The 27,030-nt window shown below is 45.0% G+C and overlaps 2 protein-coding genes across 3 annotated transcripts in view; both read left to right on the top strand.

The window, feature by feature from the left end:
- LRRC8D (leucine rich repeat containing 8 VRAC subunit D) overlaps nucleotides 1-3,063 on the top strand; it is a 39,678-nt gene extending 36,615 nt beyond the window's left edge. The window contains exon 2 of the mRNA XM_013961387.2: nucleotides 171-3,063. Coding sequence (XP_013816841.1) covers nucleotides 173-2,740 — 2,568 coding nt within the window. The 5' untranslated portion in view covers nucleotides 171-172 and the 3' untranslated portion in view covers nucleotides 2,741-3,063. The remainder of the gene's footprint in view (nucleotides 1-170) is intronic.
- A 21,617-nt stretch (nucleotides 3,064-24,680) lies between these two features.
- The window catches only part of ZNF326 (zinc finger protein 326), a 29,428-nt gene continuing 27,078 nt past the window's right edge, over nucleotides 24,681-27,030 (top strand). The window contains exons 1-2 of one of the 2 annotated variants that reach the window (XM_067300954.1): nucleotides 24,681-24,799; nucleotides 25,292-25,366. In XM_067300954.1, the coding sequence (XP_067157055.1) occupies nucleotides 24,784-24,799; nucleotides 25,292-25,366 (91 nt within the window). In that variant the 5' untranslated portion in view covers nucleotides 24,681-24,783. The remainder of the gene's footprint in view (nucleotides 24,800-25,291; nucleotides 25,367-27,030) is intronic. The other variant, XM_067300955.1, reaches the window with a different exon arrangement.

The raw sequence follows: 27,030 nt of genomic DNA, 5'->3' as shown, positions 1-27,030 counted from the left end.
ATTGAAATAACCCTCCTGAGTGGAATGATGGGCAGTGTGGGACATGCAACAAAATACAATGAACACACAAACCTTTTGATGGTCTCTATGTCATAGTGCGATTGTTGTTAAATAGTAAAATAATCTGTTCACCAAGCAACAATGCTTATTTTGTTTTTGTTTTCTTGTAGGAATGTTTACCCTTGCAGAAGTTGCATCACTTAATGACATTCAGCCAACCTATCGTATCCTGAAACCATGGTGGGATGTTTTTATGGATTATCTAGCTGTCGTTATGTTAATGGTTGCCATTTTTGCTGGAACCATGCAGCTGACCAAAGACCAGGTGGTCTGCTTGCCAGTTTTGCAGTCTACTGTAAATTCAAAAGCACAACCCGGCACATCAGGGAAGGCTGACGTTACCACTGTTGAAACAACCACTGGTCAAGAAGAAGCATCAATGAGAACAGTTTCCTTTGGAAGTGCCCCTACTGTAACACCTGACATACCTCTGAGCAGAGCTACCTCTTCTCAGTATCAACCCACTGAATCGGGTCAGGAGCTGAAGAAGGAGCAGAAAGATTCTTCAGGCCGTAAAACCAATTTGGATTTTCAGCAATATGTATTTATTAACCAGATGTGCTATCATTTGGCTCTTCCTTGGTATTCAAAATATTTTCCCTATCTTGCTCTCATCCATACTATTATTTTAATAGTCAGTAGCAATTTTTGGTTCAAGTATCCCAAGACTTGCTCAAAAATAGAGCATTTTGTGTCCATATTGGGGAAGTGCTTCGAGTCCCCATGGACTACAAAAGCATTGTCTGAAACAGCATGTGAGGACTCCGAGGAGAACAAACAGAGGTTAACTGGTGCCCAGTCCCTTCCCAAGCATGTTTCCACTAGCAGCGATGAAGGAAGCCCAAGTGCCAGCACTCCCATGATAACAAAGACTGGCTTCAAATTTTCAGCTGAAAAGCCAGTGATCGAGGTTCCCAGTGTGACTATTTTGGATAAGAAAGATGGAGAGCAAGCCAAAGCGCTGTTTGAGAAAGTCCGTAAGTTCCGGGCCCACGTGGAGGATAGTGATTTGATTTACAAGCTCTATGTTGTCCAAACTGTCATCAAGACTGTCAAGTTCATCTTTATTCTCTGCTATACTGCAAACTTCGTCAATGCCATTAGTTTTGAGCACATCTGCAACCCAAAAGTGGAACACCTGATTGGCTACACACAGTTTGAGTGTACACATAACATGGCTTACATGTTAAAGAAGCTGCTTATCAGCTATATTTCTCTTATTTGTGTCTATGGTTTTATCTGTCTCTACACGCTCTTCTGGCTGTTTCGAATACCTTTAAAAGAATATTCCTTTGAAAAGGTCAGAGAAGAGAGTAGCTTCAGTGATATTCCTGATGTCAAAAATGATTTTGCATTTCTTTTGCATATGGTAGATCAGTATGACCAGCTGTATTCTAAGCGATTTGGTGTCTTTTTGTCCGAGGTAAGTGAGAACAAGCTACGGGAAATTAGTTTAAACCATGAATGGACCTTTGAAAAGCTGCGGCAGCATGTTTCCCGTAATGCCCAGGAGAAGCAAGAGCTGCACCTCTTCATGCTGTCAGGGGTCCCTGATGCAGTGTTTGATCTGACTGATCTGGATGTCTTGAAACTGGAGCTGATTCCTGAAGCAAAAATCCCAGCAAAAATCTCCCAGATGACAAATCTTCAGGAGCTTCATCTGTGCCACTGCCCTGCAAAGGTCGAGCAGACTGCCTTCAGCTTCCTCCGGGACCACTTGAGATGCCTTCATGTGAAATTCACAGATGTTGGAGAAATTCCTGCGTGGGTGTATTTGTTAAAAAACCTCCGTGAATTGTACTTGATAGGCAACTTGAACTCTGAAAACAATAAAATGATAGGGCTTGAATCTCTCAGAGAGTTGAGACATCTTAAAATTCTCCATGTGAAGAGCAACTTGACCAAAATTCCCTCCAATATCACGGATGTGGCACCACATCTAACAAAACTAGTCATTCATAATGATGGCACTAAGCTTGTGGTACTGAATAGCCTTAAGAAGATGATGAATGTTGCTGAGTTGGAACTACAGAACTGTGAACTGGAGAGAATTCCCCATGCCATCTTCAGTCTCTCTAACTTACAGGAACTGGATTTAAAGTCAAATAGCATACGCACAATCGAAGAAATCATCAGTTTCCAGCACTTGAAAAGGTTGACTTGTTTAAAGCTGTGGCACAATAAAATAGTCAACATTCCTTCCTCCATTACCCACGTAAAGAACTTGGAGTCACTTTATCTCTCCAATAATAAACTCGAATCCTTACCAGCCGCAGTGTTCAGTTTACAGAAACTTAGATGTTTAGATGTAAGCTACAACTCAATTGCAGTGATTCCAGTAGAGATAGGTTTGCTTCAAAATCTGCAGCATTTTCACATCACAGGAAACAAAGTCGATACTTTGCCAAAACAGTTGTTTAAATGCGTTAAATTGAGGACTTTGAGTCTGGGACAAAACTGCATTACCTCAATCCCAGAGAAGGTTGGACAGCTGCTGCAGCTAACTCACCTGGAACTGAAGGGAAACTGCTTGGACCGTCTGCCAGCCACACTGGGGCAGTGTCGGCTTCTCAGGAAAAGCGGGCTTGTTGTGGAGGATCACCTCTTTGACACTCTGCCCTCAGAAGTTAAAGAGGTATTGAATCAAGACACAAGCATTCCCTTTGCTAATGGGATTTAAGCAGAGGTGAAATGCTCAAGTTACTGACTTCCAAACAGCAAATGCTAAAAGGTGGGGGTACTGTAAGATCATGCATTTTAGAAACAGGAATTCTTTGGAAGACAAGACTTACTAGCAGGATTGTAAAAGGTGTAACTGAGTGTTCAGTGTTTCCAGTGTTTTAAAAGATTATTTCCCGAATTTTTGAGAGGATAAAGAACCTTAATAATCTCAATTCTTTTTTCCTTAAATTGTTTGTAACTTGGATGCTGCCGCTTTTGAATGTTTACAAATTTGCTTGCCTGCTTAAAGTAAATGATTAAATTGATGACCTTTTCTTACTATGCAAGTTGTTCTTTGAGGTCTGGATTTACTTTAGTGCATTACTGGGGAAAACCAAGGATAAATGTTGTATACAGTATGGTTCTAACAGCCCTTGAAACACATGTTCATGTGCTTTGTTAGTGTTTAGCCATTTTCAGCAAATGCAACCAGTCTGGCTGTGCTTTGAACTGCAGTAAAGCCACCATTTTCCTGCATAAAGGTATGTGGTTTGCATAAGGCCAAGTGTGTTTGCTCTCATCCTTCATCCCCAAGGCCTCCTGTTTCTGGATGAGCTTTGCTCTGCGATCCAGTGTGCTACTCCTCCAGACCTGTGAAGACTCATCCCTTTTCCGCAGCTGATCTCCCCCAACTTTCACAATGCTCCTCTGTCCCAAGCAGCGATGGGTGGTAAAAGGGAGGGTACTGTCATGGGCTTTCAAACAGTGACAGTCTTGACATTTGAACTGTTTTGCAAGGTGATTTTGAAAGGTCATCAGGCAAACATTAAGTACTTTACTGCTGATGTTTTGCTCCTCTTCAGAGTTTTCATCTGGGAGACTCGAGGCATTTTACAAGAGTCAGTGAATGTTTTATTTTGCAGCCCTTGCTTAGGAACAGGGGTGTCTGCTTTATTTTCTGGGCTAGTGGCAGAGACATAAAAGAGTTATGATTTACCCAAAAGTGATTTGGCTTTATTGCCTATTGCAGTGTGTCATCCACACCTGGACTCTAACAGTAGGATAATCCTTTTCCCTCAAGCTCCAATAATCTGATGTTTTTGATCACTTAGGCACTGTTAGAAAACCCTAAATGTGTGCCAGATAAGTCATCAAATAAAGAAAAAAGCAGACAGCAGTAAGCATGGGATTTTTTGTTTTTGTTTTTGTTTTTTTTTTGACTGAGTTTGCATTGCCAGGACCATTAAAGAAATATAATCCATTAAATCTGCAAAATCATCAGTTGTAAGTCTTGGCCATTTACATTCCTTGTGTACAGAAAAGAAGTACTATGCTGGGAGATGATTACATGATTCCTCATGGTTTAAACACAATTCCCTATTGTAGTGTGGTCAGGACTGAACTAGTCTGTAGTTCAAGGGACTGTTCTTCTCGCACAGAAATCCTCATGCACAGTGATTTCTACTGTAACTTCACCAGAGCTGCCCTGACTTGTACCACCATTAACAAGGGGATAGTTTAGGCCTAGGGGCACTGAGCAATCAGGTGCATTTCAAATACTGTTCTTATAAATGTTGCACATTTTATTGTTAATCATTTACTGTTAATCATGCTGGGAGGACTATTCTCAGCTGTAGGTAGCAGCCTCCAAATACATACCTGCAGCATGTTTATGTATATCAGAAGACCAATTTATGAGTAGTGGTTTTCCCACTCGTTTGGGGATGCAGCTCTGTATGTTCTCCATTTGCCAGCAGGTAGTAAAGTTGGGATGTTTGTGCTTCTGCAACACCAAACAGGTTTGGTAGAATAGTTGCAGTTACTGATCTGTTGTCTGCTGGGAAATTTAGTCAAAATCTTTTTTTTTTTTTTTTTTTTAGTCAGTAAAAGTTGTTAAGACTGCAGTGGATTTTTTTTTTTTTTTTTTTAAGAAACTCTTTCATGTGGTTAAATTTTTGCACATAGATCACTTTAAAATTGCTGGACTATTGACTCATAGAAAAACTGTGGAATATACTATTGGTGTATGCTCTGTATTTGCTATTGACCGTCATTTCAGCTTCCAAGAAATTGTGTGTAGGCGGGAGGAAGAGTTGGAGGAAGACAAAGTAATTAAAATATTTAGAAAAACAGTGCTATTTTTTCTTATTTTTTCTTATTTTAATAGTGAAGTCACACAGAATGTGGCCATAGATTGGTCCTGCTTTAAAAGCTTTTTCTTGGTGTTTCTGATGCTCCTACTGTTCCAATTTACAGTTCAAAAATAAATCCATGTTCATTTAGTATGACTATGAAATGCAAAATTTGGACCACGGCTTTGACTAGTTATTAGACAACTGTACTACTTCAGGCAACTTCCTCTGAAACAAGTGCATTTGAAAGTTGATTTCAGGCTTGTGATGCTCACTCAGCATAAACTCCATTCTTGATTTTAGGAGAAGTTTTTGAGAGTGGTGGTGGGGAACTGACCATCTTCCCCATGTCGCCTCCCTCTGCAGTCCTTCCTCCTCCTTGTGACTGTTATAATGCTCCTGTTTCCTGCGTGTCATCTGACACAGTCCGGCTTTGAAGTCTTGGAAGTTCATCTCTCTTCCATGTAAGGCATGTGAAACATATTTTTGCATATATATTTGATTTAATAAATAAGATGGTTTTATCTCCCTCTAATCTATTTTTTATGGGGAAAAAGTATGTTTGCATAGTAAAATCTCTGATTTCAAGTATCCTATATGGACTTACTCTCTGGTGCCTATAAATCTAAGGAGGAGGTATGAGGAGCTCCTCCTAGTAAATCCTATAGGTATGGTTCCTAACTAGGATACAGCCAGACAGCAACTGCTACTGCTCTGCTTAGACCTGTCTAAATGATTAGAAGAAATGCATTTGCTTGCAGAAATACAGAATGAGAATTGCCTCGAAAGCAGCTTTGGAAGATCGAAGTTTGGGATTCCTTTGAAAAGAACTCTGAAGAACTGTTAACATCAGAGTTTTGTTATAGATGTAGTGCAAAAAGTTGCATTCTCTGATGGCAACGAGCCAGTCCATTGCAGCCACGGTGCGATGCATTATGGCTGCTCTACCTCGTCGCAGGCTGAGGGTTGATGTTCTTGCCCTTACATGGCTGAGCAGAGCCTGGGTGGTCTGTTTGCCCAGAAAGAAATTTTGTGACGGTATTTAAATAAAATGGTTCTCAAGCAAGTCTGTTGTAGAATCGTGTTAAAAGGTGATCCTTAAGATTACCAGAACTGAGAGAACCCAGAAAAATTCTATTTTTAACCTTGGTTGTAATCCCTTGTCTACCACTGTGGGTTGTTAAAATGGCTGCACGGACTCGTGATGAGTTTGTGCAGGGTTCCCTAAGTGATTGGTTATTCTAGCACTACCGAAGAGCTCCCAGTTCAGACTGTCCACTTGTGCTCATACAGTGTGTTCAGCTCTTAAGCTAAAGTCATCAAACACTGATGTTGCAAAATCCTGAGGGCTTATGCTGTGACCAATTTCTCAGGACAGCAAATCATTCCCCATGCTGTTAAAGGGAGGGAAAGCTGCGTTACTGCATACAGTTGTTTCCATGGCAAAGATGGAGCTTTAGAGTTAAGCTCAGAAATAGATTTGCCAAGCTGATTTGCAAACATGCACCCGTTCCATGATAAAAGTCATGAAAGATGTCTTTTTGGCAGAGAGACGATGAAAATAATTCCTGTAATTCGGTGCGGCCCGGGTGCAGAAGTGGCAGTTCCCTCACAGTGCACATCAACACAATGCAGCCGCAGCGAGGATCTTTAAAACCACATGAACTGGAGTTTGGCCAGGCTGCATCTCTCCCTCGCTGAAGAGAACAGCCCCTAAGCTCTTTTACATTTACAAGAGCCAGGACCTTTGTTCTGTCTTGCCTCCAACATCACGTTGCCCCTTGATGCTGGAGGTAACATAGGGTTATTGGTTTAATAACGACTGCTTGGGAAGAATGCCATCTTCTAAATTAACACCACAGTCTCTTGCAGCAAGTCTTCCAGCATAGAGCAGGTCTGTTCTCATAAACTGAAGACACGTTGTGCCCATAAACAACAAAAACTTGAATTGGGATTGGATTGCATAGACCATTAGAAATAAATGCACAAACGTGCTGTTCCCATAACCAGTTCTGGGTCGCTATGCTGTTTCAGGTAGATTTTTAAAACACATTTTTAAGACCATTCCCGTAATGCTGCCCTGCAGTGTCCCTTGAGTGAATGCTGCTGGCGGGAGGTGGGTGGCTGGTCCCAGATGGTGCTGCTGGAGCTGCCAGGGCAGAGCTGGGGTGGCAGAAGGCCTGGGGGCTGTGTCCCCTGCCAAGGCTCCCCTCTGCTGGTGGCTGCCGGATTTATCTAGCTCCTCCTAAGGCGTCACCTGTGGGAGATGCCACAAGAGCCAGTGTCCTTACAGTCTCAAGGGAATGCTGTTGAATAACAGTGATACCTTTGAAAGATGAGGCTTATGATAATGGGAGGAAATGCAGAATAAGAAAAAAAAAAGTAGGGAATAAATAGTAACCTGAGAGGAGGTAGAAGCTCCCCTCCTTGAAATTTCAGAAGTTTTAGAAAGAAGGTATAAAATCTGGAATGAAGGTTACAGCTGCTCACGCCTAGAGACTAGCATGATCCCTCTAGGCACCAGAGGCTTCCTTGCTATTTTTTGCTTCTGTTCCCTGTCTCCTAGACGTGGCCTCAGGGTGCTTGCATGCTTTCCTTCACCTCCTGCCTCTGCACGAGTGTCCGCGATAAGCTCGCCCCTGCAGCGCTGTCGGTGTGTATCCCAGCGTGGCCGCGCGACAGTGGCTGCCCCCGGGCCCGGCTGTGCCACAGGAGCGCTCCGCAGGGACCTTCCTGCTCTATCGGGGTCTGGGTCTAATCTCGGAGCTGTAGCTTCCTGGCTTGGAGTGATTCTCCCTCCTCCCGCTGGCGGGCGATACCGGAGCGGGACCCAGCCCTGCCAGCCCAGGGGGACTGAAGATCCTTCCCCAGCTCCTGGCCTGCCTTTCCAGGTGCTGCAGAATCGGCAACGTTTGGGGCTGGCGGCAGCTCTCACACGGCCCTGTATAACACCGCTCTTCCTCCGGCCCTCCAAGGGAAGGGTTTCCCTAACATCGTTTAAGCAGCAATTTTCATAACTGCCCCCACCTCTGTCCTACTGTTGTGTGTGGTGATAGCCACCCCCATCTTCATTGGAAATAGGACTGGGTGTTTCTTACCTTGTTTTTAAGGGATGTGGAGAGGACTTCATCATCATGTCCTCTTTACAACCCCTTCTGCAGCAAATGCATTGTCATCACCCCTTTGATTTTCCTCTGGTCTAGATTAAAACCACTTCCTTCACCCTTGTTTTGTGCATTGTTTATTTGTTTTTTTAACGTTCTTGCCACTCCTGTTGCTCTCTCCTGAATCCTTGCAGTCTACCCACAGTCTGACAAAGCTAGAGGTGCCTGTACTGGGATGGGATCGCTCAGCCGAGGCCTCACGGGGAGGCAAGCTGCGCAGAGCAGTTAACCCCCATGCATGCAGAGTGCTCCTGCATGAGAAGCGCCAATCCTGCGTCAGCCTCACCCTATGCCTCGGGGTTGCCGAACCTGCCTGCTTACACTCGAACCAGGTGACTCCGCAGAAACCCCAGCTAAGCCAACTGCCCCCCTTCCTCCGCAGGAAGGGAATCCACGTGCAGTTTTGCAATATAGCTTTCATCTGATGGTTGAACAGTGAGGAGTGCCAGGGTGTTGCACAGCCTCAGCATGCCTTCCCTCAGGGTCGGGTGACTGTGCTACTTGGTTTTGCTCTTTGCCTCCTCTGCAGTGCAAGGGAGATATCTGAAGGTGGTGGTGTCCAAGCCCTCCTAGCTCTTGTCTATCATAACAGTTTTATGGGCTTCTTCCCCAGAGTAGCTGCAGTGTAGCTGCAAAGATGTGCTATGGATATGAAAGGCTGGGCAAGTAGAGACTCTGGGTACGTACTCAGATTTGTAGGACTGTAAAGCACAAGATAGCTGGAAAACAATGCCTTTAAGGACCTCAGGTTTCAACCTATGAAAATTGGGAAATGTGCTTTACTGAACGCAAAAGCAATCTGGGTTGTAAACTGATCCCTGACATTATAGATGTTAATGTGTAATTGAGACCTGAGAAAATACCAGTATGATCTGATCTCAGGAGAATGGGGTACTTCTCTAGGCCTTCTTTCACTAAAATCTGGTTAAGTAACATGGATTTAAAACTGAGTTTGTTAAATTGGTGCAAGTCCCTGCTGTCCCTGCTAGACAGCCCTAGTGTGGATGGAGAACTCACACATTTCCTACCTGCAAAAGTTCCTCAAACTTTCAAAGCTATTTTTGCTCATGTAGTGGCTGAGTCTGTGTCCCTCTCACTGCAAATTTTACCTGTCATGCGGACCATGGCTGTTTTGCCCATGTGCTGGTGGTCTCAAACTGCAGTATCTATTGCCTTTGCTCCTAGACAGAGGTGGTACCACAGTCTTAAGACCACACAGGCATTGTGTAAGTAGCCTTAGTGCATGCTCTCTCAGTGACTGCCTTTCATTCAGCTTAGGACAAGTAAAGCTAACATGATGCAGTTTTGAACTAGAACCGTACAGAAGGGGAATTAATTAAATCATTTTCTAAAGTAATTAAAAGACTGCAGAATTATCATGCAGACAACACTGCTGCACCACTGTTTAAAATCTCCCTTTCTCCCAGTGCAGACAAGCTAGTCTGAAACAAAACAGGTCGTGGTTTTATGGGTGGTGTCTCTTCCATCTGAAATAGCCTGGTGGACACACTTCTTTAGGGAGGCTAGGAAGGTTATTCAGTCTCTTCTGGCTGAGGGCTAAAATTAAAAGCTAAACCAGCCTGGTTTAGACCTGGGCTAAGGAGAATTGCAAGAGCAGCTGGGAGCAGAGGTGGGCAGCTTGGGCCAGGCTGGGGTTGGCCACTTCTTCCCCTGGCAGAGGGGTACAGTCCCAGTCAGGGTATTTTAGCAGGAGCTGCCCTACAGAAGTACACTTGCAGTAAAAGATAAGTGCGTCTTCAAAGAAAGGTATTCCAGATAACGTTTGCATGTAGACAAGTCCTTGTGCCTCTGAGGCTTTGTTTATCTTTCTGCTTGTGTTGATCAACCTCAGCAACATGTTTAGCTCCGAATACATTTGTTTAATTAAATGTTTTTAACATCCATTACTGGGCTGCTAATTGCTGACTCACCCAGAGGAGCTCTGCAGCAGCTGAGGCGAAGCGCAGAGCACTGCTGAGCCATCCGGACCTTCCACACCAGACCAGTCAGGATTCCTAAAAGAAGGACTTCAGCCATACAATCTGCTGCTCTCCCCTTACTAGACTGAAACAGGGCTGGCTTGGAGGGGAGTTAGGAGATCCAGCAAGCCCTGCAGTTTTGTTAGTTTGTAGAGCAGTGCTGCTGAAAGCCTCAACAGCTGCTGCTATTATTAGTGACATGTTGGCAGTGTGATTAGCACTGTGCAAGGCTTAAGTTCAAAGAAGCCTAAAGGATGAGCGGAGAGATGCAGACTGGACTTTTAGGCACTGCATATTACAGAACTGCAGCAGCCCTATGCGATGGGGGAAGTGGTGCTCAGACACTGGCTCTCCAGCTGTCCCTCTCCTGCCCATAGCACGTCCTCTGCTCAGTAGCTAATAGGCTGCGGTGCAACTCAGTACTCCTAGATGTAAGGGAGAGCTGGGACTGTGAGGCCAGTTGGTTTCTGTGGTGGCTGTGCACCAGGGCTGGAGACAGTCGTGGGTGCAGACCTCCCTGCCACCATGTGGTGGGAGCTGCCTGGGCAGGTTCATGAGGAGCAGGGGTACGAATGCCTTGAACCCCACTGCCATTTGCCCCCAGCCCTGCTACCTACAGGGCTGGTTCTGTTGCTGTTGGTGGCTGTGAATTATGTGTCTTGGAAAAAAAATAACAAACCTCAAACACTTGGTTTAGCACAAGAGGAATGGTTTTTGGTTTGGTGTCATTTTGGAGGTTTGCAGCTGCGAAACTCCTTGCTACAGGATAGTGGGGATGCTGTTAGTTTTCCTAGGCTCAAGGAGATCCTGGGGAAATTCATGGCAGAGAAATCCGGGGTGGATACATTGAAACCACCTCTGGTGTGGCATGGCCCTGACTTTTGCTGTTTTTTGTATTTTCTGAAGCATCTTCTTTGGCTGCTGTCAGGACCTCGAGGCGCTCAGACAAAATGCTCTTGTGGAGAGCTAGCAGCTGCTGGGTAATTTGTAAGCGCCTTCCCTCTCCTCCGGATACTTTGCTAATATGGCATACAGTCATGCCCCAAAGCATTTGCAGTGTGCGATTGCTAGCTGTGGACATAATTTAGACTCCTGATCCTGACAGCTTTACTAGAGGCTGCTTGCGATAGCTTTTTGTGATCAAAAAACTATTTTCTCTGTCCTTCTCTGCCTCATGTTCTCCTGCCCTCCACAGCACATGCCCCCTTTTGCCCTTTTCGGCTCAGCCTGCAGTGTTGCTTGGCGCAGAGGCGCTGTCTGCTCGAAGAGGAGCGACCCCGCTTGGTGCATGCCGCATGCCTGGCTGTGGCATCCAGCCTGCCCCCCGGCTGCTTGCCCCGTCCTGCTTCGGCGGGCCTCCGCGCCTGGCGCCCACCCGTCCTCCACAAGAGGCCCTGTACTTGCTGTCTCCTGGGTTTGAGGGCTTGAATGTGCACAGCCTTCGGGGAGGGGATGGGAAGGGGGCTGGGGCCACGGCTGGCCGAGCATCCTGGTCCCTGGGGCTCAGGCAGGAGACTGGCGGGCGCTCCCTGCCTGCTTGCTCTGCCCGTGACTCAATGTCTTCTTGCTCCCCACCACCAGTCTCCTGTTTTTCCAGGCTCTCCCTGTCCCTGTGCTGTCCTGACCCTCTAGTGCCCTTCTCCTCAGAGCAGACATCTGCCCCGCCAGTGTTTCCTTTCCTAAAACAGTGGAAGTATCTTCAGAGTTTCCTCTGGTCCTCAGTCACACTGCCCTCCCCTGACGCCCCACAATAAACCCAGCTTTCCTTCCCTCCAGCTCTGATGTAGGAGCAACGACCGCGCAGTCCCGACGGCGCTGCAGGACGTCCCCCAAGGTCGCAGCAGTGCTGGCAGGTGCCTGCAGCTGGGTCCAGGGTGACACTGCCACCGCCTCACTGCTTGCCGGCCTGCTTGCCACGGGAAACACGGGCTTTGCCGCTCTCTTTTTCACATGCTGCTCTCCAGTTTGCATCCCTGGTCTGGTTAATAGGAGCCAGATGTCACGGTGAGCGATTTGAGCCCCTGTGGGCCAAAGATGGGGGCATGCCCTCAGTCCATGCAGGCCAGGACCACAGAGGAGAGGGAGGGATGAAAGGCTGGCTTTTGTTGTTTCTGCTTTTAAAACCAGGACTCTCAAGAGCACCGAAAAGAACCCAAGTGCAGCTCATCCATCTTGCCTGCATGCTCGGAGGTGCAGAGCTGCTCGGAGCTGGCTCTGAAACACGGCGGCGTTTGCAGGCTGCTCTGAGCAGAGCTGGCTCTGGCCCCAGCGCTCGCTGCCTTTGGAGACGAGGCTGTTCGTTCCTTCTGCTGCAGTCTCGCGCAAAAGACAGCGGCTGAGCGGTCTGCAAAGTTCAGGGCTGGTAATTTGCTGTTTCTAACATTGTAGGGCTGAAATCAGGCACAGCTTGTGAGATTAATGCTAAGATTACAGGGAGTTTGGAATGAGTCCTAACACATCATGAAAAGCAAAGAATTCCCGCAGTTCGATGTGCTGGCTGTTTGCAAGGCTGCTCTGCCACTCGGCCGCAGCGCGTTTGAAGCTCTGGCATATAAAGCAGGGTGTTAAATGAGCTCCGTTGTCTCCATCGTCCAAAAACCTGGGATGGTGCTTAGAGCTTGATCAAAAGCTGGGGTATAGAGGTGAGCTGTTTCTGCCCCTGCCCCCTTTTATTTTTATTTTTTTCTGTTTCCAAGAGGTTTATTCTCAGTTCCTTTGGCTTTACAGCCAAAATATTTCTAAGTGTGTTTTTTTCAGATGCCTTCTTAGAAACGTGCACACTCAAGCCATTGTACACAGCAGCTCCTATTTCAACCTGCTACAAGTTTGACAATGATCTCTGAAGTCTTTATTTTTGCTTCCCTGTGGCTTGTTTTTGTTTGTTTTTGAGGGTTTTTTTTCTGGCAGAGATTTCTTTGTCACAGTTAGGTTGATGGTGGCCTACAATGTCTTTGTTGGATTAAAGGACATATGGCATCTGGAGTGGTCCTTTATATATTTCTGAATTCTAGTTATTTCACTGTGAGAAACTACAGGCTGTCCTGGAGCTGCTGAAATAAATCACTCCAGTAAAGACTTTTTTTTTTTCCTTCCAATTTGGAACAGTAAAGAGTCTGGTTCGATCCTTCATCCCTATTAGGATCTGATGCAAAACTTCCACTGATTCAGAGAAATCATTCTACTACAGCATCCTACCAGTCTGTGAGGAAAATTTTCTTCCTGAAAGAATTTTACTATACCTTTATAGAAGGTTGCCTCTAAAATTCAGGGCTCAGATCCCAGCTGTTTTGAAGGTGCTGCCATCCTTCATTAACTAATTTGCTGGTTTATTGAAACCATAGACTTGTGGGGAACATTTCTATGCCAGATTTTTCCATGGGCTGTTTGTGCAGGTAAACATTCAGTATTGTCAGAGTTGCACAATCCAGCCCTTCAGAGTCTGTAAGAATATCCTTTTACAAGCTCTAAAAGCAGGAGAAGTACCCGCAGTCTTTCACTTTGCTCCAGTTCTCCTCAGAAATGAAGGACTGCATGTATGTGATGTTTATTGGGCAAACACCAGACTTTAAACTCCTGCAAGTGAAACTGCCTCTGCTGATTTTCACTGACCAAGGAATGCCAAGAGCAAATACAAATGTAGTGCAGAATGTGGGTCTTAAAATGTCATTTGGGTATAAATGTCTACAGGGACATGAGTAACAGGCAAAGAAATGTGCTTGTGGCAGGAAGATTTCAAAGCCTTATGCTGTCGCTATCTCTGCCAATCTGGTTCAGCTAGGGAAATAGCAGCAAGTGTCCAGCCATTCAGCCCTGCTCTTGTGCCTTGATCCAGAACTAGAAAGAAACCACGTGTAAGGCCACGAAGCAGTTCATGCTTTATTTTCACTCAGTGTTTTTTGCTGAAGTTTCAAGAAGAGAGACAGATAGTGCTATTAGTTGTGGTGGCTTTGAGATGTAGACACTAGCCTGCTGGGAAATGATCCAAGGCCATCAATTCATTTTCATTTCCCATGCAGCAGTTAGATGGTGAGAGTATTGATTTAACCTGGGAGCTAGAACTGAGAGCACCATATCCACAATTGCTGATATATAGCTATGACCTCCTTGTGACTTAGAGCATCTGGGACATTGCTTTAAATGGACAACCTGTGTGTCTCCTTTGAGGTGAGAAATGGTGAATAGTGTAGAGACGGTCACTCTGTGCCAGCCCTCACTGGGCCAGACCGATCCTGGACAGGTGGAACATTATCTTGATTGTCGCAGTCAGTTTAGGAAATTTCTTTAATTTACTTCATGAATCAGGCCTGGCAGGGCTATAGGACCTCATAGGCAACTTTAATTTTATTTTTCCTTATCCTTTCTCAAGTTCTCAAGTGAACATAATCTGGGAAGACCTGTGTTTTACATAAATACATGGGGATCTCTGTCCTTTACACTTGAGGTACATGTATATGCCAAGGGCGAGTATGATCACAATGCAGGGAGATGTTCCAGTGCTGCTTTTAATTTGTCTGGTCTGACTAGCAGTGGCATGGACGGATGTCATGAGGGATGCTGAGACTCTCTATACTTTTTCAAGTGCCTGTAATAATACCTTCACTAGTGTTGCTGGGCCATGACTACACATACAGGAACTCCGCCTTCACTTGCTAGTAGGTGGCCCTGAGTCTTCATGCTTCCGGTGCAGAGGAATTTTGCAATATTTTTGTGCAACTTGGATTCAAATAGGTATTTTGTTTTTCTGTGAGTGATGCTTTTCCTCTTGTCCCCTGGCATATATCTTGGAGAGTTTATACATCTTAATGAAATTATGCAAAGGGGAGGCACTGCCCAGAAAAAAGGAGAAAATGGAACAAAATGATGAAAGCTTCCAGAAATAACATGGAAACCAATTTTTTCTGTAATGTTGAAAGCCTGTTCTAGATAAGCAAATTCAGACTGTTTGTAGTCATACACTGAAAAGACAGTACAATCATTTGAGTGTTTTCTAGGAAATCCCCCTACCCAAACTATAAGCTTTACAGGCACTGCCACCACCAAGTGTCACGTGCAGCTCCAAAGGAAGACCATGGCCAGGAGTTTTCCAGAGATAGGTCTAGGATGGCCCCTTACAAATGCCATCTGATGAATCACACTTTTCTGATGTGGTTGTGGAGCAATCTTTGGCTCAGTCTCTGAATTTCACTGTTAGGAGCACAGCACAGGAAAATTTCCTTTTTCTGCCTTGTACATAAAATGAAGAGAAAGCTAGAGCTGGCTTAGCACACATCAGTTTCTGGGGCAGTCATCTCGTACATAGTCTCTGAAACACACAGGAGTTTGAGCTGGCCTTTGTACATGGGTGCGAGCTAGGCAACCAAAGCTCTTGTGTCCAATTTCAGGTTTTAGGCACAGTATGCGCATTTTCAAACCACTGGTGTTCAGCATGCAGGTATGTAGCAGAAGGCAATGCAGATTGCTTAGTGGAGTCCTGGCATTCTGAAACTGGCCCTGGAAACTTGGGCCTAACATTTTGCCAGACCTAATTTTTTTCATTTGTTTTTGTGCCTGTCGTGGAAAAAAAACATAAGCACATATCCCTCATGCTCATGGATCCCTGCTAGCTCCCTTGTAGCTGCTGGAAGCATGACTGACAAAGGACAGAGAGAAAGAAAGACCGTATCTCAATCATAGGAAAGATTTTGGTTGGAGCACATAGCAAAGCCAGTCCATCAGTCCTCAAGTATCATGGAGGAAATGTTGACAAACACAGTGATCCTCACCCCAATGAATGTACTCAGGCTGTAGATACCATCTCTACACTCATGCCAGAACTTAAGATCCAGAGTAACAAGGGCAACAGAGGAGGAGGAGGAGGAGAAGGAAGAGGAAGCAAAAGTTGATACTGAGCAGAGGCTTTCATATCTTTTCCTGGTCAAGATTCACTCACTGTGCTTGGGCTCAGCGGATGCGGCTGTCTCCTGGCGAGACTGAGCCAGGCTGCGGAGCAGAGCGGGCATGTGCCAGGGCAGAGCTCATTTTTCTCACCTTGGTGTTAAGCTTCCCATGGGAGGTTGCAGTGCACAGGAGCACTTCCTCAGTCATAACCTGGCTTGTCCCCATGCCTTGCTGGAGGTTGCTCTCCCAGTTGCTTTCCTGTGTGGAAAGCATGGTCGGGGGGCTATGGGGGGCACCACGGTGCTGTGGCCTCTTACAGTGAATAAACACACCTTGTGCCTCAAGACCAAGGCTCCAAAGAGGGTTCAATAACACAATTATTGAATTAATAGTATGTGCAATCATCAGATGTTTTGCAGAAACAAGAGTGTTTAGATGTGAAGCTCCTCAATGCAGAATAATTCAAAGCACAGCAAATGCAAAGCACAGAGTAGCCTTTATCTTGAGCATTAAATTCTCTGAAAAAGGTAATCTGGGTACAGGTGCAGTATATGCAGGGTTTATGGGGCCTAGCATGGTTAAGTGCTGCAGAAATTTTTGTCATCCCTGAAGTGAATGGGAGATAGCGTGCATGCAGTGTGAGAGAGACTGTGGCTATTTTCTTCTCTTACACATTTTAAAACATTCTGTATATGTTCCCTGTTTTGGCAAAACTATGTGGTGATTCCTCTATAAAATGTCAGTAACCTACAAATAAATTGTTGCATAAAAGCTTGTCTGTATGCTACTGTACACACTACTATATCATCTGCAAAATCAAGGGGCAATTTTCCCCTCCTGTGCTACGGGATAATACATCCTGCAAACCAGCTCCTTCAGTAGTACCTACCAATGTAACACAATTAAATAAAAAAAAAGCAGAGCACTCTCATGGCAGGATATACTGGGCCATTGGGAAATTATTCCTGGACTGGACTACTTTGGAAATATAGGAAAAAAGGACTGAAATGTTATGTCAACCAGTAAGTTGACATTTTGGTGATCTTATTACAAATCTTATAACACTTAGTGTTTGCTGTGCACCTCTGGAGTCTGACTCGGGAGAACATGGAAACCTGAGCTTTAAACAGCAATAATAGCAATAAATTAAAAATGAGAAAAAGTGTCCCTCAGAGTCACAGAGAAAAGTTCAAGAATAAAGCCCAAAGGCAAAGACTCAGAAAGTGGCATGCAAGTGCAAATTAATATACCCTCAGCCTTTTTTTTAAATTTATTTTAAACTCCATGTGAATTCAAAGCAGTTTTGGGGGTGCAGGCACAGGAGCGTGGGCAGCCTCCTAAGTTTTTGAACAGTTATTGTAAGGGAAGCCTACGTCCTAATCTCTTTTAAGCTCACTGCAGCATGGAAGAAAAGGAGACACGGTCTCTTCTATCCATTTCCTTACAAAAAAGCAGTAACACATGTTACATGTACCACTGAATGGGGAGACAGAAAAGGCCAGACATTAGAGGGGAAAAGGCAGCCAGTTATGGGTTTTCTTCTGCCCCTGTGACAGTAATGAGTTTTCCACTTCCGAAGGGATCCATTTGTGGGGAATTGCCTGGAGTAAGTCCCTTCTCATCTTGTGGCTGTATTCACATACTTCTCTTTTTTTTTTTTTTCTGTAACAAACTCATGGCTTTGTCTATACAAACCATGTTCACAAGGAGGACTAGAAACTAAGATCTTTGGCCTTAAGAGTCTCAGCCACTTTAGCTGTGTGAAAAAAATCACCCCGTTATTTTTTTTTTCTCTGGAAGAAGATGTGCTCCTACATGTCTCTTGCATTCGGCATTCTTGTCTTTAGTCACAATAACAGTATCCTAGTTAATGGTGACTTTTATTTTAAAGGGGACCAGATATAAACAAGCCTTTATACTCTGAGATAAGTTGTCTGCTGCTATGTGCTGCAAGTGTTATTTATCTTCATGTCATTTATCTTCTTGGAAGCTCACACTTTCTTGCGTATGCTCCTTCTATCTAAAAAGTGTTTTGAATATATATGAACTCGTCAAACTTTCTAGGAAAACATTGTGAATAAACTCATGCTGTGAATGCTGCATTGCTCTTTCAGGTACTCTGTGTGTGAGAGAGTGTGTGCATAAAATCTGCCTAAATGCAAAGCTTCTTGTGAGGGAAAAGTAATGGGTTTGTGTCATTTATGATACATAAATACATATACAGAACGCTTGAAAAATATTTGCAAAGAATATGCATGTTTGTGTTAGTTATATGGCTTGCTTGTCTTTTATGAAGGACGGGGAAGGATGGGTTGGGGGGATGGTATAGACACCTCTAACATGGGAGTAAGTAGGCATATAATAATGAACAGTAAGAAGTGCTCCAGGACATCGGTGGGCTGGCTGGTGGTAAAAAGGCAGTGGGCAGTGATAGTCCAGTTCTGCCTCTGCTTAGGGCAGCTACACAGCTGGGACTTGCCCCCTGTGGAGGCAATAGGGCAGGCAGCCCAGCCAGAGTCCTACGCACCTCCAGCAGCACTTGCCTGCAAGACTAGATAACAGCTGGAGCTGGCCTCCAAGGAGTGGAAAGTAAAAGTAAGTTGTAAATCTAGAAAGCAATAATTGCTCATAAGTATTTGCATGCAAGAAAAGTATAGCACTTCACTGGTAATTTGCCAATAATTAACAGGCTGCTCTGCAAAGATCCTTTTTCCTCTAGGGATGTGAGATAATGAAGCCAATATCCTCTCTCTATTCCCAACCAGCCAACACCTGGAAATCATGCCAAAACCAAACATGAGCTTGAACCTGGCTCTGCTACCCCCACTTCTGTGTTTCACTATGACCCAAATGTTATAACAGTCATCCGGACTGATGAAGGACCGCTGTTGCTTGTGGAATGATGTCGGCAGGCTCCAGCGGGGCAGAAGCAGTGCAAACTTCAGCCGCTCTGCGCTGCGCAGCCCAGGGTGCCACAGGGCCTGCGCATTGGAAAGCTCCTACCCTTTCCTGTAAAGGGGCTATATGAAGAAGCTTGTAAAGTTCATTTGGCTTTTCATCTATATTCTGAGTGCTTTTTTTCTGTAGAAATGGATAACAGTTAGGATCTTTCTGCTTTGGATGTTACCACTCTCTCCTACTGAATTTTGGGTCTGCTTTTGTGTTTTTGATGCATCATATATACATACGAAAGCCACAATATTTGAGCTTTGGAAATACCATATGATTTATCTGATTTAAGGCTCTGATTTATCCTGTGATGACAGACATAAGGGCCCACTGAAATCAATGTGGCTCTGGATGGTTACCATGGTTCTTTTGCTAGGCTCAGATGGAAGGATCCGGTTCTATGTTGTTATCTAAGAAGAAATGAAGGCAATTAGATTTCATGTTCTAGAAAGAATAAATGTGGTTTTCCTGTTCCCACCCCACTCCCCATCTGTTAATCTCCTGAAAATTTCAGGTGTCAGTGGAGATGTATGTTAAAAATTAAAAAATATATATATTCCACTGTTGCAAATACTGTTTTAACAGCACTGGGTAGATAGCAGAGCTGTGCTCCTGGAAATTTAAACATTATGTCAATCACACATGCTATAAACACAGTTAAAAGACAGAGATCAAAGGACAGAAGAAAAAACCCCATTACTGCCAATGAGATTTAGATCAACCGCACTGTATACAGAGGCTTTGTCAATGTTAGATCTGCGCAGTTGCTAGTAACCACTGTTAGCAGCAACTGACATTCATTTTACAGAATTTCTTAGCTTTTAGACAATGCTTTAAATGTATCAATTAGTAAGTAGAAAACCCAGCACTTGGAAAGAGGAGAGAGTGTGGGTAGTTACAGTACCAAACTACAAGAGAGCTGCATTTTACAATAATCATGCTGCTGTGTGCGCTTGGATAAATCTTTGATTGTTCTCCTACCCCTGTACTGCTCAGAAGAATTTACAAAAACCCCACACAAACAAAACAAAACAAAACCAAGGGTAGCAGCAAAACATGAATTCAAGAGCAGGATGGGATTGCACAGGGACATTCTACACTGAACCGAAACACTCGTGTTTTGGATCATCAAGAACTAATGAAGTACAATACTGTTCTGTTCCCTTTCTCTTTTTATGTCTCTGTTTTGTTTTGTTTTGCTTAGCTTAGATTTTTCCTTTTTGCAGTCCTGCAGGGAGAAAAGAAGGAGCCTTTGTTTTAAAAGACTCAAACCAACAGTGGCCCATTGATCATAATTAAGTATAAAATAATACGCTTTTGCTGACCTGTTTGTATTGAATCCAAAGAATTGTATGTTATACCTGCTGTATCCTTGGTCTGCCCCCAGATCCACTTTCTGTCCTTGAGCTTTTGGTTCTGGAACAATAACTTCAGAAGCCCAGATAGATCTGTGTGCTTGCAGGGCTGGGTATGAAAGTATCTCCTCTTCTGATTGGTGTTTAAAATGCTTATAGGTATGAGAACCCATTTTTCATAATTGGATATTCCCTTTGTCATATATCTCTCTTTTATTCAACAGACTGCTGTCCCCATGATAACCACTTCAGCTGTCACTAACTTCTTCAAATGGTGAAATGACTCATGGGATAGCAGTAATTCTCATCATAATATTGTGGGGAGGAGGAGGGTTGTGTACAAATTAAGAGACACTGCAACTTTGCCATAATGTGCTTGGGACCAATTCTGAGCTTCCTGAAGTCTGTATGAATCTCTGCTGATTTCGATGATCATTGGTTTCTTCAGGGGCTGCTTCTTACCTTTTGTAGTCAAATTTTTAATATGACACATTATATAGAAGTTTAACTATGTTACTCTTGGTAGTAAGCAGAAGATAAGTATGTGTACTTGTCAAAGAAAACATTTCCAGTTATTACTGTAAATGTCCTATTGAATTTCCCTTGACAGTTTTTGCATCTCTTGTTGCATTTATTTTCCAGGATGCTCTAACGAGTGACTATGCTGATGGACTGGTCACAGAACAAATGTGTTTTACAGGAATAGTGGAGAGAAAACACAAAAAGATTCCTCTCTCGGCATCAAGTCCCTTATCCCACAGATGGGTGTGTTAGGTGCTGTGGTCCTGCTTCTGCCCATTCTCAGTCCATCAGGACACAATTTGGCCCACCTTGTGTATCTGAAAGTGACTCCTGGAATTAAATCCAAGCCCTAGGGGTGGTTGTGTTAGATTTCTAGGTACTGTCTCCTTTTGTGTCCTGAGGTATCTATGGAGTTCCTGCTGTGATCCAAGCAGACACTGTAAATGCTCTCTGGTCCTATCTACCTGTTCCAGGAATTTGGGAGCCTTTCTGGGTTCTGTGATTGTTTAGGGTAGCTGATGTGGGGGGCTGAAGGACCCAGGTGATCCCTCCCCTCCTGAGTGCATGGAGATGGGGCTGCTCCTTATTCCTCTCTCCAGGTCCAGCCAGGAGCACGGCTGAGCATGAATTCCAAATAGGCACGTATCTACACATATACACACATGCACGTACACACTGTAGAGACACAGCCTGCCACAAGCAGATTAGCACAGAAGGGAGGACAGCACCTTTACAGACACCCACATAAAACACAGACAGCATGCATAGCCTGATCCTGTTTCTAAGGATGGATGCTCAGGAAGAGAAACCTTCACAAGTGTCTTCAGTGTCCTGCTCCCAGACTGCTCACCCTACTCTCCAGCCAGCCCAGCTTGAAGTTCATGAATGGACCACACACAGACAGAATAGAGAGCTCATTTGCACAGAAAATAGTTAGAAACAGAATCTAACAAGATAGGACAGGGCTCAGCCACATATGCATGCTGACCAGCAGCCTGCTTACATGCAAATGGCCCCTTTTATTCTCCCTTCCTCTCCATTTTTTCCAATCCATCTCAGCCTTTTCTGTTCTTCCCTGATCTACCTGTGTTCCTCCCTTCCCTGTCTTTGGCTCTTCTAAATATTCCATAATAAATCCTGCATCATCTCAAAAGTCTCTTGTTCAATCCCAATATTTCCCTCCCAGGCTTGCCATAATAATGCCTATACTCCTTCATTCAATAGTCCCCTTATTTTGCGTAGTCTACCAGCGAGTTTCCTCTGTTAAATCCCTCAGTGGGTTTTGTAGCAGGTCAACAGCTAAATCATTCACCTTTGATAGTCTTAAGAGTAGCTGATTCAGATGGATCAGGTGTTCTGGATCTACGTGTTTAATTTGAATAACCTTTAGCCAGATACCCTTATAGTGATCACAAATCTACATACTATGCATGGTTTCCTTCCCTCAGAGCAGCTTATTCAATAACTTTTTTCATTAGCTACCACACTTTGCCCAGCCCAGATGCATTGGGAAAGGGGTGAGAATCCACTTAGTGCAGTCCTCAGCAACTCATCCTGAAGCATGCACTGAATTCCTCAGGCAGAGATGATATTTTAGCCATTTTGAATTGTGCATGTTTAGGGCCACCTTAGAAATTTATTTTATTCCCACTACATCTGTACTGAATTATCACTTAAATATAGCTTTTGGATTCTGTGCACGTATATGCTATTTTTTTAATTCCTCGTATTTATGTATTATTTTGCATACAGCAAAATGCATAGAGCTGTGTTTCTAGCATGGAGAAAATCTTCAAATGTATTCTTTCCTAAGAAGAGGCAACGTTGTGTTATGTTGTGGTGAGGTGGTGGGCAGGACTACGGCAGGCCTTTTGGGGCGGATAGACACGGTACTAGCGGCAGCTCTGGAAGGTGCCTTCTAGCAGGAATTTCTCTGACTGTACAACCACAAGCTGGTCTACTCCCATCTGCAGGGCAGCACTATGCCTCCTTCTTACTCCCTGTTCACAAGCACAAGACTACAAAGCAGGTTGAACAGCACGGTACCTAGCAACAGAAAAAAGGCAGTAGAAAAGAGGCTGCTATGTTGCAAACATGAGAGACACAACTCTGAATGTATGGGAGACTGAGGAAGATGTCTACTGTGTAAGTCTCATGTTCAATGCAAGAAACTTGTCTGGTCTGCACAAGGGTGCATGTGTTAAGGGATGGGTGCACAAACAAGCCTGCACGCTGACTACTTGGCCCTTGAAATCATTGCTCTCCCCAAGCATAACGTATCTTTGGCTGAGAAGTCAGTGGTGAAGCTGAAGAAAAGATTCCATTTGACAGGGAATGACCATTTTCTCTGCATTTCTCCTGTGATGCTGGGGGAGAGAAAGGAGTTTAGACTTCAAAGAGGAGAGCTCAACAGGAAAATCTGCAGTCTACAACGCTCTTCATTCAGCTATATCCAAAGACTGTGATTCAAGTACATTCTCAACTGCTGCCATCCAGAGCTTGGGGAAGGAAACTGTTTAACTACTTTGCCAGACTTAGGTTTTAGTTTAATACAGAATTTGGACTCTGGACCTGGGTGAGTCAAATCTTCCTCTCCTGCAATGGGGCTTTTATAACTTTTCAGCTGAGGAGAAATCGGCAGTGTTTTTGATGTAAGCCTGTCAGTTACCAAAGAATGAAAGAAGCCTTGTTTCCCTGAACACATACATGACAAAATCAAAAAACAGAAGGCAGTGGCTTTGCCCACTGTGCCAACCTAAAGTATGCCCACAGCTTGTCCCCAGGGCTATATTCCCAGTTCTTTTTGTGTCATCTCTGCTTACTGCTATCTCTCCCAAATCCTCTGCTCTCACTCCCTGCCCCCCCCCCCTTTTAGGGACATATAAAACACTAAGAAACTATAAAGAATTATTTCTCAGCATGTGGTCCTCACACAGGTCTTTGGGTTTTTTTGCATGATGATACGTCTGGGGTGAATTTTGTTGTTTCCTCAAACGTTTGGCTACATAGAGGAGCGCAGTGGTGTCTTGCAACTAACTTAAAATGGAAGTTTGTGTTTACCCTTAGCCTGTTTTGAAGTGTTTTAATGCAGTCTGTTATAGAAATTAAAATAATGTGTCCTGGGATTCACAGAAGAACTGGTGTTAATACATGTGAGGTTCATCAAAGTAGGTAACAGGGAGGATTTTGCTTAAATAAGCATTTTATTGTCCAAGGAAGGCAATGTTTTAGCATAGGCTTACTTGTGTTCATTATTTTAGGGAAAGGAGGGACACTGAGACCTTCTGATCATTCATCCAGCAGGCTCGGCGCGATGGGCAAGGCAGGGCTTGGGGCCAGGGCAGGTGCAGTTGCTGCACGCGGCGGGTGTGGCAGGGCTGGAAGGAGGCCGTGCAACCAGCCCCACTGCTGACTGATTCTGTAGCCTCGTGAAGCTCTTTCCCAAATACAGTTTAAAAGAGGGATAACACTACTGGCAGGGTTTCCATAAGGAAGGAAGCCCTGTTGGGAGCTGGTGCGGCACATGCGACTGGCCTCCTCCCTCCCTCCCGCGTGCTGGATGGCCAACGGCCCACTCTTGCCAGGCACAGCCTTACGGTCAGCTCCACACACGGCAGATTTGGTACTTCTGCACCAAGGGGAGTGTTTTTACAGTGGCCCATACGTTTTTACCAGGGCCCGAGGAGAGGAGGGAGAAAGGTGTGGCTGTCTTGCCACTGCTAATCCGGAAGCTGTTCGAAGCGAGACAAGGCCTGATGCCAGAACGCAAAATGGCGGCTGCCAGACCCCAACATGGCCGCCGCGCCGTCGTTTCCCCCCCCCGTGACCAGGCCGATCCGGGCACTCTGCGCCAGGGCTTAATGCGGCGTCACGCGAGGGGCCCGGGCTCTTTCTCCTCTGCGGCCGGCCGGCTCACGTGACTCGGCGCGCGGCGCCAATCGGCGCGCGGCGTGGCGGCGCCGCCGCGCTCGCGCTCCGCCCCGCCTCGCTGTGGTGGAAGGCGCCATTGACGGAAGCCGGAGCCGCCGCGCCGCCGCGGCCGCCGCCACCCCCGCCCCGGGAGCAGGGCCCCGCCGCCGCCGCCATGGACTACGGGGAAGGTGAGGGCGCCCCCCAGAGCGCGGGTAGGGCCCCGCCGCCGCCGCCGCTGCCGCCGCGGGGACCGGCCGCGTCTCAAAATGGCAGCGGCCGCTTTGTTCCGCGCAGGACGGAGCCCCCCCTCCTCCCCGTCCTCTCCTCGTCCTCGCCGGCCCCCCGGGCGGGGCCGGGGCGCTGCGGCGGCGGCCGGCGGCGGGCGGGCTGCGCGGGAGGAGGGCCTGGGCGGGCGGCGCGGGCGGGCGGCGCGGGCGGCGGCGGCGGCGGCCCGCGGGCGAGGCGCCCTGGGCGCGGGCGAGCGGGGGGCGAGGGGCGAGGCGGCGGGCGGGGGCGGCGCGGCAGAGACGGGGGGAGCTCGGGGCGAGCTCCGTGAGGCGATCGTGTCAGGAGACTGGAGATCCGACAGGAGAGAGAGCCGCCTCTTGCTGCGGCTCCCTGTCTCTCCCCTCCGGCTCTTGCTAAGCACTAAGTCATTCTCACTGACCCATCCTCTCCAGCTGAAGACAGAGATTGGAGATTCCCAGATACCCCCATGCATTGTGGTGTGAACATGCCCAGTGGGTCAGTCTCAGGTATGAGCTATAAATACATCTAACCTGTAAAAAGCATTGGGGCTGAACAGTCAGTGTTGACAAAAAAAAAAAAAAGGGTTATTAAAAGTACATAACATGGTTTGACTGCACATGTTGTTTTCTGGAGGAGCTGTAACTGGTTGGGAGTGAGACTTGATTTTCAACTTGGGCATGTCAACATGAACTCCTGCTCGTTCCAAAGACAGCGGAATTATAAGATGTTCAAGGAGTGGGGATGGGGGGGTAATACAAACTTTCTTATGATAATACTTTGTGTATAAATCAGTATTTTGCTTTCATATGGACTACTGTATTCTTTTTTTAGTAGAAATAAGATTTGAGGATGTTTTCCCCTTTTATACAGGCATGGGAAAACCAGAACCTGGAACTGTGCTGTGTTTTTTTGTTTTTTTTTTTCTTTTTGAGTTACTTTAGGCAAGGGTTTGGGAAAGGATGCAGAAAGCATAAATAAATATGATTCAATGAAAGGCAGCTCATGTTTTTATGCTATCAAAAATATCACACAGATGCAACTAATAGGAATACATGTTTGTATGATGCATAATTAATTTTTGTAAGATGAATAAGATTATGAGTTTAGTAAGACTCAAGAAATGATTTGACATCTGTATTGCTGGCATGCAGGCAAGTACTAAAAGGATGTTAATAATATATGAACTTTACATTTCAGAACATAAACTATCTGTGAGCTTTATTTAGAGATGCTGTTTAGTAAGCGGTAACTGTAGGATCTCTTAATATGCTTGCTGGCCATTATATGGAAATAACATGTTGGATTACAGACGCTTCTTTGATTGCAGTATGGTTATTTTTATAATACCCTTCTTGAGTCTGTAGCTCTTTTACCAGTAATAATGTTTTAGATGCATCTTCCTTCATAATAAAATAAATAAAAACTCTGTCCCTGCTTTATAATCTCCTGTATTGATTCCTAATTAAATGTCCCCCAGATCTGCAGTAGAGAAGTTTAAGTATCTTATTGGAACGTTCACTATAGCCATTAACCAAAATCTGCTTTTTGAAATCTGCTGATGACAGTAGTACAGTGAATCCAAGCTCATTCTATAGCAATTAACTGGCAAAACATATATTGCTTAATTAAATTGTTATTTTCATATGCCTCTCTAAGCATCTTTTCCTTTGTGATAACTATACTTTCTATTCTTCATAGCTATTAAACAAGTTTAAGTCTGATGTATGCAGTTTGAAACATTTGACATTAATGTTTGTGCATTGTATGTACACTAGTAGGGACTGAATGAGGCTTAGTCTTACTCTAATTCTATACAGCAGGCTAAATGTTATTTAGTAGGCGTCCGGTAGATGGCAACAGAGGATGAATGTTGAGTGCTTTCTTTTGAGTTCTCATTTGAGTTCTTGGCAAAGTTCTTCCTATTGAAATTTTTTTAGCCATTTTGAAGCATGCTTTTTATTGGGTAGCTGATGACTGCTACCCAGTTCCACCAGTGTCCCTTGCTGATGACTTGGATTGAGACAGTGATGACATGGCCTGTAGAAATTCTGTGACAATATATTCATGTTAATATTTTGATTACTGTAACTATTGTCCTTTTAGTCTGGAAGTGAAATGGCTTTTGCTGTAATTCCTAAAATTCATATACATTTTTGGATTGCTACCTCGT

This window comes from Apteryx mantelli, chromosome 8 (genome assembly GCF_036417845.1).
Source record: "Apteryx mantelli isolate bAptMan1 chromosome 8, bAptMan1.hap1, whole genome shotgun sequence".
NCBI classification, from domain to species: domain Eukaryota; kingdom Metazoa; phylum Chordata; class Aves; order Apterygiformes; family Apterygidae; genus Apteryx; species Apteryx mantelli.
Note: the sequence above shows the minus strand (reverse complement) of the source record. Positions and strands in the feature narration are given on the sequence as shown.